Below are 13829 nucleotides of genomic sequence, written 5' to 3'. Positions count from 1 at the left end.
TTAGTTAATGATGTGGATTTTTACATACATATTATCTATGTTGCTAAACAAGAATTGAATTGGTTCCTCTCACTATGTTTGTGTGTGTGTAAAATGGGCATCTGACCTGTGTTCGGGTCAGATTCTACAGCTGTCTTATCTTATCAGGGACTGAAACCAGACTGTGACCCTGTGGCTCTCCTTAGGCAAATCCAGGGTGAACTTGTGTTGAACAGAGTTCAGGCTAAACCCTTTGTTTCTCCTTGGGCGGCTTCTTGATTAATTACAGCATGACGGGAGGAGAGAGAGGGGTTGGGCTTGGGTATGTTTGAGAGATTGATTGTGGACCTGCCATGTCCAACAATCAATCTCCAGGTCAAGCCAGGGTGAGCCGGGGGTTGAGTTCAAACTTAACATGATTATGTTTGCATGACAGGGCCTGATTGATTGCACTACCATTGTTTCCAAACTGAATACATAGAGGAGAAGTCAGATTTCGCCACTATCATAAACTAAGGAAGTGGGCGGAGCGGTCAAGAGGTGGAAACTGGAGACAGTGGTGGGGGAACCCAAGAGGGAGGGGTTAAGCTAAAATGTATGTAAAATGACTATATAAACTGAGAGCTGAGAGGTGTAAGGGAGATGCTTTGCAAACCACCTCGGCTTTGTCTATTGTAATAAAGTATTTCTTACTTCTACAAAAACTCTGGAAATAATTTGGTTCTTTGATCAATATAAGGACAAATTTGCCACAACATTAACTCCACCAGTATTTGGACAAAACACTTGAAGCTATTTTCTTGTTGTTGTAACAACTGCTGGTAGATCTCTTTTTGTTCGTTTAAAAGATCCTTCACCTGTGATAGAGACTCCCACCGGCTTTGGTCTTTGTCATGGTAGCAACGTAGGTTACGCTGTTACTCCTCGCAGTTCCAGACAGGGCACGTCGCAGGGAAGATTGAAAACAACAACAAACAGCAGGGATCTAGACAGCCACAAGCCCAGGACAATCCGCGGTCCCAGCCACAATGGCTAACTGCGTCGCGGGCTGCGTTCAAGCCCTCAAGAAAACCCTGCTAGCTTGAAAGGCAGCTAGCTAGCAACCAGGCTAGCTGCTACACCAAACCGCTCCCCAGACCTGGCCTTAGTCGGCAGGATCACTGGACATATAGTAGCAGTCCCAGCAACTGATTCCAACAGCGTCGTGGGATCCAAACTCAAAAGATAGCTAGCTACTAAGAAACTTTTAAACACACTTTCAAAACAACAAACCGAGCTCTTCCTCGTTCCGTGTTCAACAGGAAGTGGCGTGTCCGAGCATCCTAGCTGACCTAAGTTGTAAATATAGAAAATGGAGTTGCCTGGTAATGTGAGCTAGCAACTTTTGACAGAATGGTTTCGTCTGGACAAACAAAAAATGGTTGCTTAGCAACTGGATACCAACATTTGCATAATCGTTGTGATTGGAGGATAGCTGTGAAGGATCAAATCCTCTGTTCTCCATAGTGTTGCCAACTTAGCAACTATGTTGCTAGATTGAGAGTTTTCAGACCCCTCCAGCAACCTTTATTGGTAAAAAGAGTATAGCTACCTTTTAAGGCTGCCCCAGCGCCTTTTGGTTGATTTAGCGACTTTCCTGTTTATGTGTGTGCCCGCTCGGCTGACCTCAGCTGTGCTGCTCGCAGCTCCGCCTCCACCGGCTGCTGCGTGTGTGCACCGTTCACTTGCGCCCCGTCCCCCACCTCTCTCCGCTCCCTCCCCCGCCTCTCAGTCCTCTCCCCTAAGTTAATTTATTAAATCGGTTCCTTTTTGTTCTCCTTCAAACATTCTGTTTAGTTTTGCTTTGGAGAATGTATCATTGCATGAGAGACTGAGGGACAGCATAAGCGTTACATAAACAAATATATATTGTTTTAATGCGAATGTGCAAATTAACGTCATGACGTCATCTAGCGACTTCTAGCGACAAATGGGAGCAACCAACAGCTACTTTCCTTGAAAAATACTTGGCAACACTGGTTCTCCTCGAGCTTATTAACAATAGAATGTTCATATTTGAAGATGGCAGAAAGACCAGTCTCTTTGGCACATGACATGGAGTGGGTTGCTAAAGAGATTGGTACCCAGGCTACCGGTAAGTTGGTTTAGATGTAAATTCTCCTTTGAAATAATGACCAGAGAAAGTGTTGCAAGGGAAAGGAGAGGGATTCCATAGTCTGTAGGTGTAGTGATGGGCATTAATCAAAAGCTGTGGTATAAATATTCTGAAAGTGAACACTGACACTGATCAACAGGCAACTATAGTAAATCTGGGCCACAATGACTTGGCCTAAAAATTCTGACCATTCATTTTAAAGAGACAGGCACCCGAGAGATGGCAAACATGGAAAATGTAATCTGTGTGAGGTGGTCGAACATGTTGGCATTGTTACACTCGGCCCTTGGCTGTGTGCCACAGGCAGGCTATGGATGGGAGCTAATGTTATCTCCCATGATGCAACACTCCCATTGTGTGGGTCAACATCCTTTTACCCAACTCGTACCTTGTGCACAGCTGTGGTTGCCATGGATACCACCAGACGTGTTATTGCACAGATGTGTATATCATACAAAATGCTAATATCATACAGTCAACCCAGCTGCCTGGATAGGTTAATCAAATCAAGAAGGATGTTATTTTAAAAAGAAGAGGAGAGCAGAGGTGAGCTGATCAAGGCAGAGGAGAGCAGATGTGCAAGACAGGTAGTGGAGAAAAGATACAAGAAAAAGATATGGGCCTATAGTGTTTGATCAGGTCCAGTTAAGTCAGTATCATCTCGCTGACAAAGCCCTTGCTCCCACATACGGAGATACAGTTCATGGTCCTATGACACTTAATCCTGCAACAGCTGGCTCCACAGTCACCCAACCACCTGTCGATTGCTTTCCCTTATCCTAGAAACACTGCTGGCGCACAAAAGACCGGGACTGGGGAAACAGTAGCATTGATAGGGAAGAGAAAGAGAGAGAGATAGATGCAGAGACTTCCAGGAACAGGGCATCCTCATCACCAGGTTGAGGGGGGTCAGAATGGGGGTCGACGGACTTGGGTGCTGCTGCCGCTAGGCTGGCACTGCCTCCTCCACCGTTCTGCTCCCCTCTCTCTCTCTATCATTCAGGGCCCAGTGTTTGCCCAGGAGCCAGTAAAAGTGACACCAGCAGCTGTCCAAACAGCCCGGTCCGACCCCCCAGAGGGGCAACCCAGCCCACAGCCAAGACCCCTGAGTCTCCCCCCGATTCCACGCTGCTCCGTCCTCCCACTGTCATCACTGGGGAAACCAGGGGAGAGGAGCAGGAGAGGAAGAAGATGGTGGGGACAACCGTAATGATTTGTGTTTACGCCTATAATCAGTGCTCTCTCTCTCTCTCTCTCTCTCTCTCTCTCTCTCTCTCTCTCTCTCTCTCTCTCTCTCTCTCTCTATCTCCTCTCTCTCTCTCTCTCTCTCTCTCTCTCTCTCTCTCTCTCTCTCTCTCTCTCTCTCTCTCTCTCTCTCTCTCTCTCTCTCTCTCTCTCTCTCTCTCTCTCTCTCTCTCTCTCTCTCTCTCTCTCTCTCTCTCTCTCTCTCTCTCTCTCTCTCTCTCTCTCTCTCTCTCTCTCTCTCTCTCTCCTCTCTCTCTCTCCTCTCTCTCTCTCTCTCTCTCTCTCTCTCTCTCTCTCTCACCTAATTTCCAACAGGTATACCTACATTTTATTTGCTAAGCGCTTTAAATTGCATTTGTTGTAAGAAATGTGCTATATAAATAAAGCTTCATTCATTGATATTACCTGTGGTGTATGTGCAAACAATGTATTGAGGCCAACCTTTTGGGCTATTGTGTTTGACATGACATGACATGACATGACAGAGTGGTATGTACCATATGTGTGAAGGAGATTCATCTCCGGGAGGCTGCAGCTGCAGCAGGACTCACCAGAGCAGGCATCATGAGGTCAGCCAGGTAGACGAAGGCCGCGCCCAGGGCGAAGCCCACCGCCACAGGGACGAACGCAAACGAGCCGTACTTCCCCGAATCCTCTGCCATGTCTATGGCCGGCGCCAGCAACGACCAATAGGACGCCGCCAACATCACCTGAGGGTGAAGCAAAAAGGAAGTAACAGTTAGTTTGCATTATTATCTGCTGTGCCCAGTCGGCTTCTGCTCAGAGTGGGGAAGTTCAGTTGGCCTCAAAATAAAAAAGCCAATAGAGAAAGTCCTCGGGGGATCTCACTCTTTTGGAACAGGTCTGTTGTGCAATGATAAAGGTGACCCCCATTCCGTCAGCAACATTTGGCATGAATTTAATGCAGTAACACAAATAACGAAAAGGGACAGAGGCCAAAAAAACAACCACTGCCTCAAATTCAAATAGGCCTGAAGAAATCTTGCTAAAGAGATCCAGCTCTCCAAGTCGTATCTGCAACTGTGAGTCAGTGGAAGGTTTCCTTCGAGTGATACATTTTGAGTGGACAGTAACTGGAGGGTTAGCACAATTCTCCAAGACCTTGTAGCTATAGATGTCTCTGTGTCACGATCGTCTACCAATGAGGAGGACCAAGGTGCAGCGTTGCAGGCAAACATACTCTTTATTGAGCGAAACGCGATCAAAACAACAAAGACGGTAACGTGACAGTACACGGTCAAACACAACCAACTTGAAACAAGAACCCACAAAAACCAAAGGAAAAACCGACAGTTTAAATATGGCTCCCAATCAGAGACAACCAGCAAACAGCTGACACTCGTTGCCTCTGATTGGGAGTCACTCAGGCCAACATAGAAATAGAGAACATAGATCTACACACCCTGGCTCAACATAACAGTGTCCCCAGAGCCAGGGCGTGACAGTACCCCCCCCTAAAGGCGCGGACTCTGACCGCGCCAACTAAATACCACAGGGGAGGGACCGGGTGGGCACTCCGCCTTGGCGGCGGATCCGGCTCTGGGCCTGATCCCCACTCCCTCTCCAACCCCCCAAAGTACCCCTGGTCCGGTCTGGCCCCGCTGGCCGGAGCCGGACTGACGACACGCACCCCTGGCTTGGTGCGTGGAGCAGGAATGGACCGGACCGGGCTGACGATGCGCACCCCTGGCTTGGTGCGTGGAGTAGCAACTGGCCGGACCGGGCTGACGATACGCACCCCTGGCTTGGTGCGTGGAGCAGGAATGGACCGGACCGGGCTGACGATGCGCACCCCTGGCTTGGTGCGTGGAGGAGGAACGGGCCGAACAGGGCTGACGAAACGCACCACAGACTTGGTGCGGGGAGCAGGAATGGGCCGAGCCGGGCTGACGAAACGCACCAGAGACTTGGTGCGGGGAGCAGGAATGGGCCGAGCTGGGCTGACGAGACGCACCACAGTCTGTGGTGCGGGGAGCAGGAATGGGCCGGACTGGGCTGACGAAGCGTACCACAGGCTCGATGCGGAGAGCAGGAACAGGCCGGACCGGGCTGGCGACGCGCACCACAGGCTCGATGCGGAGAGCAGGAACAGGCCGGACCGGGCTGCCGACGCGCACCACAGGCTCGATGCGGAGAGCAGGAACAGGCCGGACCGGGCTGGCGACGCGCACCACAGGCTCGATGCGAGGAACAGGAACAGACCGGACCACACTGGGGACACACACCCCTGGCCCTACGCGGGGATCAGGAACGGGCCGGACCGGACTGGTAACACACCCCAGTACCTCTCGCCGTGCCTCCACACTTTCCTTCCCCTTAGTGACCAGTGGCCCCCTTAACCTGGCGGCCTCCTCTGCCAACCCGCTGGACCGCTCAATCGCGGCCTCCTGCTGCCCCGACGTCCACGTCGTGAGCCCCCCCCTAAAAATTTTCTGGCCGGCTCTCCTCTTGGACCAGGCCTCCATGTCTCTAGCCAGACACTCACTCCACTGCTTCAAAGTCCAACCTTTCTGCTCCTCACTTGGCTTGGCCCAGTCGAGACTCCTACTCCACTGCTCCATAGACCAACCTCTCTGCTCTTCACGCTGCTTGGTCCTGTCTTGGTGGGTTCTTCTGTCACGATCGTCTACCAATGAGGAGGACCAAGGCGCAGCGTTGCAGGCAAACATACTCTTTATTGAGCGAAACGCGATCAAAACAACAAAGACGGTAACGTGACAGTACACGGTCAAACACAACCAACTTGAAACAAGAACCCACAAAAACCAAAGGAAAAACCGACAGTTTAAATATGGCTCCCAATCAGAGACAACCAGCAAACAGCTGACACTCGTTGCCTCTGATTGGGAGTCACTCAGGCCAACATAGAAATAGAGAACATAGATCTACACACCCTGGCTCAACATAACAGTGTCCCCAGAGCCAGGGCGTGACACTCTGTTTACCCATGGAAGATTTGATTTTACATGTACACTAACACACAAACACGTCCTCTGGAAAACGTCACACACACACATCCCTATGGGCCCTGGCACTTTCAACAGTACACATGGGGAGGATGATTGAATAATGTATACACACATCTGCGGTATCGGCCCTCGTTCCTCCTGAGCCGGCAGGGAGTGTGAGTCAGGGCTCTACAGTGCTACGATTTTGGTCGCATACGCGCCTAAAAATGTTACTGTGCTACCTGGAATTTTTATTTGGGAGCATCAGTGCCCCCTAGGAAAAAACAAGGATTGACTGACCTTCATGTCTTAAAGTAATGATGGACTGTCGTTTCTCTTTGCTAATTTGAGCTGTTCTTGGCATAATATGGTATTTTACCAAATAGGGCTATCTTCTGTATACCACCCCTACCTTTTCACAACACAACTGATTGGCTAAAACGCATTAAGAAGGAAAGAAATTCCACAAATTAACTTTTAACAAGGCACACCTGTTAATTGAAATGCATTCCAGGTGACTACCTCATGAAGCTGGTTGAGAGAATGCCAAGCGTGTGCAAAGCTGTCAAGGCAAAGGGTGGCTACTTTGAAGAATCTGAAATATAAAATATATTTTGATTTGTTTAACACTTTTTTGGTTACTACATGATTCCATATGTGTTATTTCATAGTTCTGATGTCTTCACTATTATTCTACAATGTAGAAAATAGTAAAAATAAAGAAAAACCCTTGAATGAGTAGGTGTGTCCAAACATTTGACTGGTACTGTATATCTGGGGAAGGGAATAAAACCATTTCTAGAGTGTTGACATTTTCCAAGAGCACAGTGGTCGCCATCATTGGGAAATTGAAAAAAATGGAACTACCCAGACTGTGCCTAGAGCTGGCCGTCCGACCAAAGTGAGCAACCGGGCAAGAAGGACCTTTGTCAGGGAGGTGACCAAGAACCCAATGACCACTCCGACAGAACTACAGAGTTTATTGGCTGATATGGGAGAACCTGCCAGAAGGACAACAGTCTCTATAGCACTTCACCAATCTGGGCTTTATGACAGAGCAGCCAGATGGAAGCCAATCCAGAGAAAAAGGCACGACAGCACACCTGGATATTCTGGGGTCTGATAAGACACAAATTGAACTCTTTGTCCTGAATGCAAAGCGCTATTTCTGGAGAAAACCAGGCACAGCTCATCACCCGTCTAACACCATCCCTACTGTGAAGCATTGTGGTGGCAGCATCATGCTATGGGGATGCTTTTCAGCGGCAGGGACTGGGAGACTGGTAAGGATAGAGGGAACAATGAATGGAGCCAAATCCTTGATGAGAACCTGCTTCAGAATGCAAACGACCTTAGACTGAGGCGAAGATTTACATTCCAACAGGACAATGACCACAAGCATCCAGCCAAATCAACTCTGGAATGGCTTCAGAACAAGAATGTGAAAGTCCTTGAGTGGCTCAGCCAAAGCCCAGACTTGTATCCCATTGAAAATCAGTGGAAAGACTTCAAGATGGCTGTTCACCGCCACTCCCCATCTATTTTAACAGAGCTTGAGAAAATTGGCAAGGAAGAATGGGTGAAAATCCCCAAATCCAGGTGTGCAAAGCTGATACAGACATACCCAAGACAACTCAAAGCAGTACTCACCGCCAAAGGTGCTTCGACAAAGTATTGACACAGGACTGTGAATACTTATATAAACCAGTGTTGAGTGTTTGTGTGGACACCGCAAAAATAATCAAAACCATTTGTATTCATCATGGTTTCATTAGCAGATAACGAAAAGGGTTCCAAAAAGCAATTATTGGATTTGATTAGGAGTAAACTATACAGTTCATTACAGAGGGGAAAAGACCCGTAAGTAAGCATTTCACTGTTAGTCTACACCTGTTGTCTAGAAAGAATGTGACAAATAGATTTGATTTGAAAGAATCTCAAACAGCCAGCAATGGCATCTGGTCACTAACAGGAAGAAAATCACTTGATGAAAGGAAACAAAGGCAATCTACTGACACATACTTTCAACAATTGGCTGAAAATAATAAATAAAATAACCAATTGAGCGCCAAATAAATAAGATGATATTGGTTAGATGGTCACAGAGAAGACACTAGTCAAATCAATTAACCCACAGTAGAATATATTGACAACATAAGGCTTACTTCTGCTTCAACTGAACTCAGCTGTCAATGAACTACTAGCTCCATCCAGAGAGCAACAATCCTAGGCTTTCAAAATTTCGGTAACTTTCCCAAAATGCCTAGGTTTTCTAGAAATCCTGGTTGGAGGATTGGTGGATGTACTGTTTATTTATGCCAGATTCCAGGAATCTTCCAACAGGGATTTCTGGAAAACCTGAGAATTTCGGGAACCAACCAATCCCAAACTGAATCATAACCAAAGCTGCTGGATTGGTTGGTCACACCTTTTTTGAATGACAGTCTTACAGTCTTCAATTCTGTATCTAAACAGCATGATCTTGGGGTAGTAACGTTTTGACTTGGGATTATGGCTCATTGTTTAGCTAGCTAGCTAGCTAGCTACATGTCTAAACAAAAGACTCCACTATGCAAGTAACCATAGTTATTTTCCTGTAATAAGGAAGACAAATGAGCTAAAGTGAAGACGATGTCAGCTCTATGACAAGGCAATTATTTGAACTGGCTATCCAGCTAACTTAACATTAGCTATCTAGCTAACAAGCTAGAAACAAACCAAAACGTTGTTAAGTTGCTTTTAGTTGCCTGGTTTGCTAGATTGATATATACTAAATTCATTTTTAAACGGGTGGGTTTCCTGGTGTTAAAATACAGTTATGCCATTTTGGACCTCCAGCCTGTAGTTTTTGTTTTTATACTTTTTCATAACAACAACGACAAGTTTGATGTCGGACGACAAAAGAATGTTCATGATGTCACTGTGACAACTGTCGATAGACGTAGTATAAACCAGCCTTTAGTCTTGAAATATTTGGTTGTTTAGTACATGGCCTCACATGTGAATCCTTAAAGAGATCGGTGGGGCTAAGGCTTAAGAGGGTGTGAACAATGCTCAATGGGTGTAGACACAGAAGAGCTGTCCAGTAGGTTTACCAAAACATTCAAGGGCCATTTTCTCAAAAGGGAGGTTACACGTTTATCAACTTTCAAAGCAGAATTTCTCATTGTAAAGCCCAAGTTATACTGAACAAAAATATAAACGCAACAAGTAAAGTGTTGGTCCCATGTTTCATGAGCTGAAATAAAATATCCCAAAAATATTCCATACACACAAAAAGCTTATTTCTCTCAAATTGTCCACAAATAATTGGCAGCAATTATAATTGGATGACTATGAAGATGACAAACTCTGCCAATAGCTCAGAGCCCTAGCCTGTTCAAGTCTAATAATTCATCTTATTAAAGGGTGTAAAATGTGTTAATAGATTGGGCTGTATGTTTTAAAGGAGGTTATTAGCCTACCTCTAAATACGAAAGAGAACTGTAACTCACTAAAATCTCTGAAATTGTTGCATGTTGTGTTTATATTTTTGTTCAGTATATTTTATGTCAGAGCACTTCCAATCTCAGGATATTGCACAATTAGGCCTAGCAGTGAGGGTTGATCTGGCTTCAGCGTGTTAAGAAATCAAATTTCTTCATAAGCAGACACATTTTATGGATACCTAGGCATCCAACTTCAACACTAAAAATAACAACAAGCTGTGCATAATCCGGAGTTCATTCAAACAGGCTACACAATCTTGATAGCATTTATGGACTGTTGTTTACTGAGGCGCGAGGCAGAAGAAGCAATGACCTGTATCATATTCTCTCAATTGATCAAAGAATCCATGTAGGCTAGATGCATTTTTCAGTAAGAGAAAACTGAAAATACTGTTAAAGTTGCAAGGACAACCATAGTGCTCTAATATTCATGGGGGGGGGGGGGTGGACAATTCAAATATTCCGGGTAGCCATTTGATTAGCTGTTCAGGAGTCTTATGGCTTGGGGGTAGAAGCTGTTAAGCTGTACCGCTTGCCATGTGGTAGCAGAGAGAACAGTCTATGACTAGGGTGGCTGGAGTCTCATACAACTTAGTGAAAGGTTCTCTGCTGCAGAAGTCTGAGCATGTCCAAGCCTACAGCTAGGCTAATACGTCTGCCAGCATCGCTTGGAGTATCCAGGACCATACTGGAAGTGGATGGAAAATGTGAAAGATGCAATAATGGAACCCTGCTATTCATTTACTATGTTTTTACCTTTTTTGGTTTGTTAACACACTAGAATGTCAAAGGCACATTCACAATAGACCTAAATCAAGCCAGGGTTGTGTGTCATACACTGTAGGAATGGAACTTCTCACAGACCATAAATTGAGCTTTAAATCACCTTGAATGCTTTTCATCCCTACAGAACACCCTGTTTGTTTAACTCTACAAGCAACACAAAGCTGAGGACGACACTTTATGAAACACAGTATGAGTCATTGTCTGAACCCACTGGTGAAACGATGGATAAATGTCCAAGGACAGTACAACATTCAGGATAACAATGTATCCTAGCCTATGTGACGTGAGAAAACATCAGGTCTGAGTTCTGGGACACAAAGACAGTAGAGAAAAACATAGGGTAAGTGTACCTATTAAGCCACCAAAAGTTTATACAGCCCTATTTTTTGTAAGCGGAGATAAAATGAAAAAATCTATCATGTGAAGTTTTATTACTTTACTTAAAATATTTTATAAGACATTTTAAAAAAAAGATAAAATATGTGAAATGCCCGGACTGGGCTTAATGGGTACCGAATGTATGTGACTATATTTATCTCCCCTAAATGTATTAAAATAAACTAATTTTTACTATTCATCATGAAAGTAGTACTCATAACAGGTGGGTGTCCAATTGTATCCACAGAGATCAATGTGGACTTAGGCTTTTTGTTCTTGCCAACCAGTACATACCTGATTCAACTTATCAACTAATTATAGACTTCAATCAAGACATTATTAGTTTAATCAGGTGTTATTGCTTGGTTAGAACAAACACCTGCACCCACACTGGCCCTCTGTGGATAAAAAGCCATGCATAAAGACCATAACACACGCAACTTACAACATTTGCTGTACTGTTATTGTTGTTAATTAGTTCAACTTGTCTTCCTAAGCATTTTTCCTATTTTGTTGCCTTACAACCTGGAATTAAAATTGATTTTTTTGGAGGTTTGTATCATTTGATTTACACAACATGCCTACCACTTTGAAGATGACAAAATATTTTTGGGGGTGAAACAAACAAGAAATAAGACAAAATAACAGAAAACTTGAGCGTGCATAACTATTCACCCCCCCAAAGTCAATACTTTGTAGAGCCACCTTTTGCAGCAATTCCAGCTGCATGTCTCTTGGGGTATGTCTCTATAAGTTTGGCACATCTAGCCACTGGTATTTTTGCCCAATCTTCAAGGCAAAACTGCTCCAGCTCCTTTAAATTGGATGGGTTCCGCTGGTGTACAGCAATCTTTAAGTCATACCACAGATTCTCAATTGGATTGAGGTCTGGGCTTTGACTAGGCCATTCCAAGACATTTAAATGTTTCCCCTTAAACCACTTGAGTGTTGCTTTAGCAGTATGCTTAGGGTCATTGTCCTGCTGGAAGGTGTGTTGCGGGGTCTGTTCACCTCTGCCCCGGTACTGGCTCACCCCGATCCATCACAGTGGAGGTGGATGCGTCCGAGGTAGGGATAGGCGCAGTCTTATCCCAACGCTCTGGCACACCACCAAAGCTACGCCCCTGTGCCTTCTTTTCGAAGAAACTCAGCTCGGCGGAGCAGAACTACGGCGTTGGTGATCGGGAGCTGCTGGTTGTTGTCCGAGCTTTGACGGTGTGGAGGCATTGGCTCGAAGGGGCAAAACACCCTTTCCTCGTCTGGACAGACCACCGTAACCTGGAGTACATTTGGGCAGCGAGGAGGCTGAATCCTCGCCAGGCCAGGTGGGCCCTCTTCTTCACCCAGTTTGATTTCACACTCTCATACATTCCGGGTACGAAGAACGTGAAGGCAGACGCACTGTCTTGGCTGTATGACACAGAGGAGAGGCCCAGAGACAACACCCCCATACTCCCAGCCTCATGCATTGTTGCGCCGGTAGTATGGGCGATGGACGCGGATATAGCGCAGGCATTACGAACAGATCCATCTCCACCGCAGTGTCCAGCTGGGCTGCAGTACGTGCCTGCGCTTATTCGTGATCGTCTGATCTACTGGGCACACACGTCACCCTCCTCTGGTCATCCAGGTATCGGTCGTACAATGCGCTGCCTGACCGAGAAGTACTGGTGGCCTACCTTGGCTAAGGACGTGAGGGTGTATGTTTCCTCATGCTCAGTGTGCGCCCAGAGTAAGACGCCAAGGCACCTCCCAGCGGGTAAGCTACAACCTTAACCAGTTCCACAACGACCATGGTCTCACCTTAGTATTGATTTTCTTACTGATCTTCATCTCTCCCAAGGTAACACCACTATCCTGGTCATTGTGGATCGCTTTTAGAAGTCCTGCCGCCTCCTTCCTCTGCCCGGCACTACGGGGTACCAGAGGATATAGTGTCCGGCCGAGGTCCCCAGTTCACGTCTAGAGTCTGGAAGGCGTTCGTGGAACGTCTGGGAATATGCTCAGAACTCTCTCCGCCACTCCTCCACTAACCTAACACCCTTCCAATGTGTTTTGGGTTACCAACCGGTCCTGGCACCGTGGCACCAGAGCCAGACTGAGGCTCCTGCGGTGGATGACTGGTTTCGGCGCGCGGAGGAGACTTGGGACGCTGCCCATGTTTGCCTCCAGCACGCCGTGCGTCGTCAGAAGGTGAACGCTGACCGCCACCGCAGGGAGGCCCCGGTTTTCGTACCGGGGGATCGGGTCTGGCACTCGACACGGAATCTACCCCTCCGCCTGCCCTGCCGGAAGCTGAGCCCGCGGTTTGTGGGGCCATTTAAAGTCCTGAGGAGGATAAACGAGGTTACATACAGGTTGTTACTCCCCCCTGATTACCGTATTAACCCCTTGTTTCATGTGTCTCTCCTCAGGCCGGTGGTAGCTGGTCCGCTCCAGGAGTCTGAGGTGCGGGAGGTTCCTCCACCTCCTCTGGACATCGAGGGGACCCCGGCGTACTCGGTCTGTTCCATACTGGATTCGAGGCGTCGGGTGGGTGGCCTTCAGTATCTCGTGGAGTGGGAGGGGTACGGTCCGGAGGAACGGTGCTGGGTGCCAAGGAGGGACATCCTCGATCCCTCCCTGTTGAGGGATTTCCACCGACGCCATCAGACTCGCTCTGCTCCGCGCCTCCTGGCCGTCCCCGGGGTCGGCGCACTGCTGGAGCCGCGCGTCAAGGTGGGGGGGGGGGGGGTACTGTCACAACTTCCACCGAGGCTGCCTCCCCTCCTCGTTCGGGCAGGTTTTGGCATTCGTCGTCACCGGCTTACTAGCTACTGATGATCCCAT

The 13829-nt window shown here is 47.1% G+C and overlaps 1 protein-coding gene across 1 annotated transcript in view; it reads right to left on the bottom strand.

The window, feature by feature from the left end:
* The window catches only part of LOC311123492 (zinc transporter ZIP11-like), a 144494-nt gene that overhangs the window by 113510 nt on the left and 17155 nt on the right, over nucleotides 1–13829 (bottom strand). The window contains exon 2 of the mRNA XM_084197751.1: nucleotides 3931–4089. Coding sequence (XP_084053877.1) covers nucleotides 3931–4086 — 156 coding nt within the window. The 5' untranslated portion in view covers nucleotides 4087–4089. The remainder of the gene's footprint in view (nucleotides 1–3930; nucleotides 4090–13829) is intronic.

This window comes from Coregonus lavaretus (genome assembly GCF_964263955.1).
Source record: "Coregonus lavaretus genome assembly, contig: HAP1_SCAFFOLD_1075, whole genome shotgun sequence".
NCBI classification, from domain to species: Eukaryota; Metazoa; Chordata; class Actinopteri; order Salmoniformes; family Salmonidae; genus Coregonus; species Coregonus lavaretus.
Note: the sequence above shows the minus strand (reverse complement) of the source record. Positions and strands in the feature narration are given on the sequence as shown.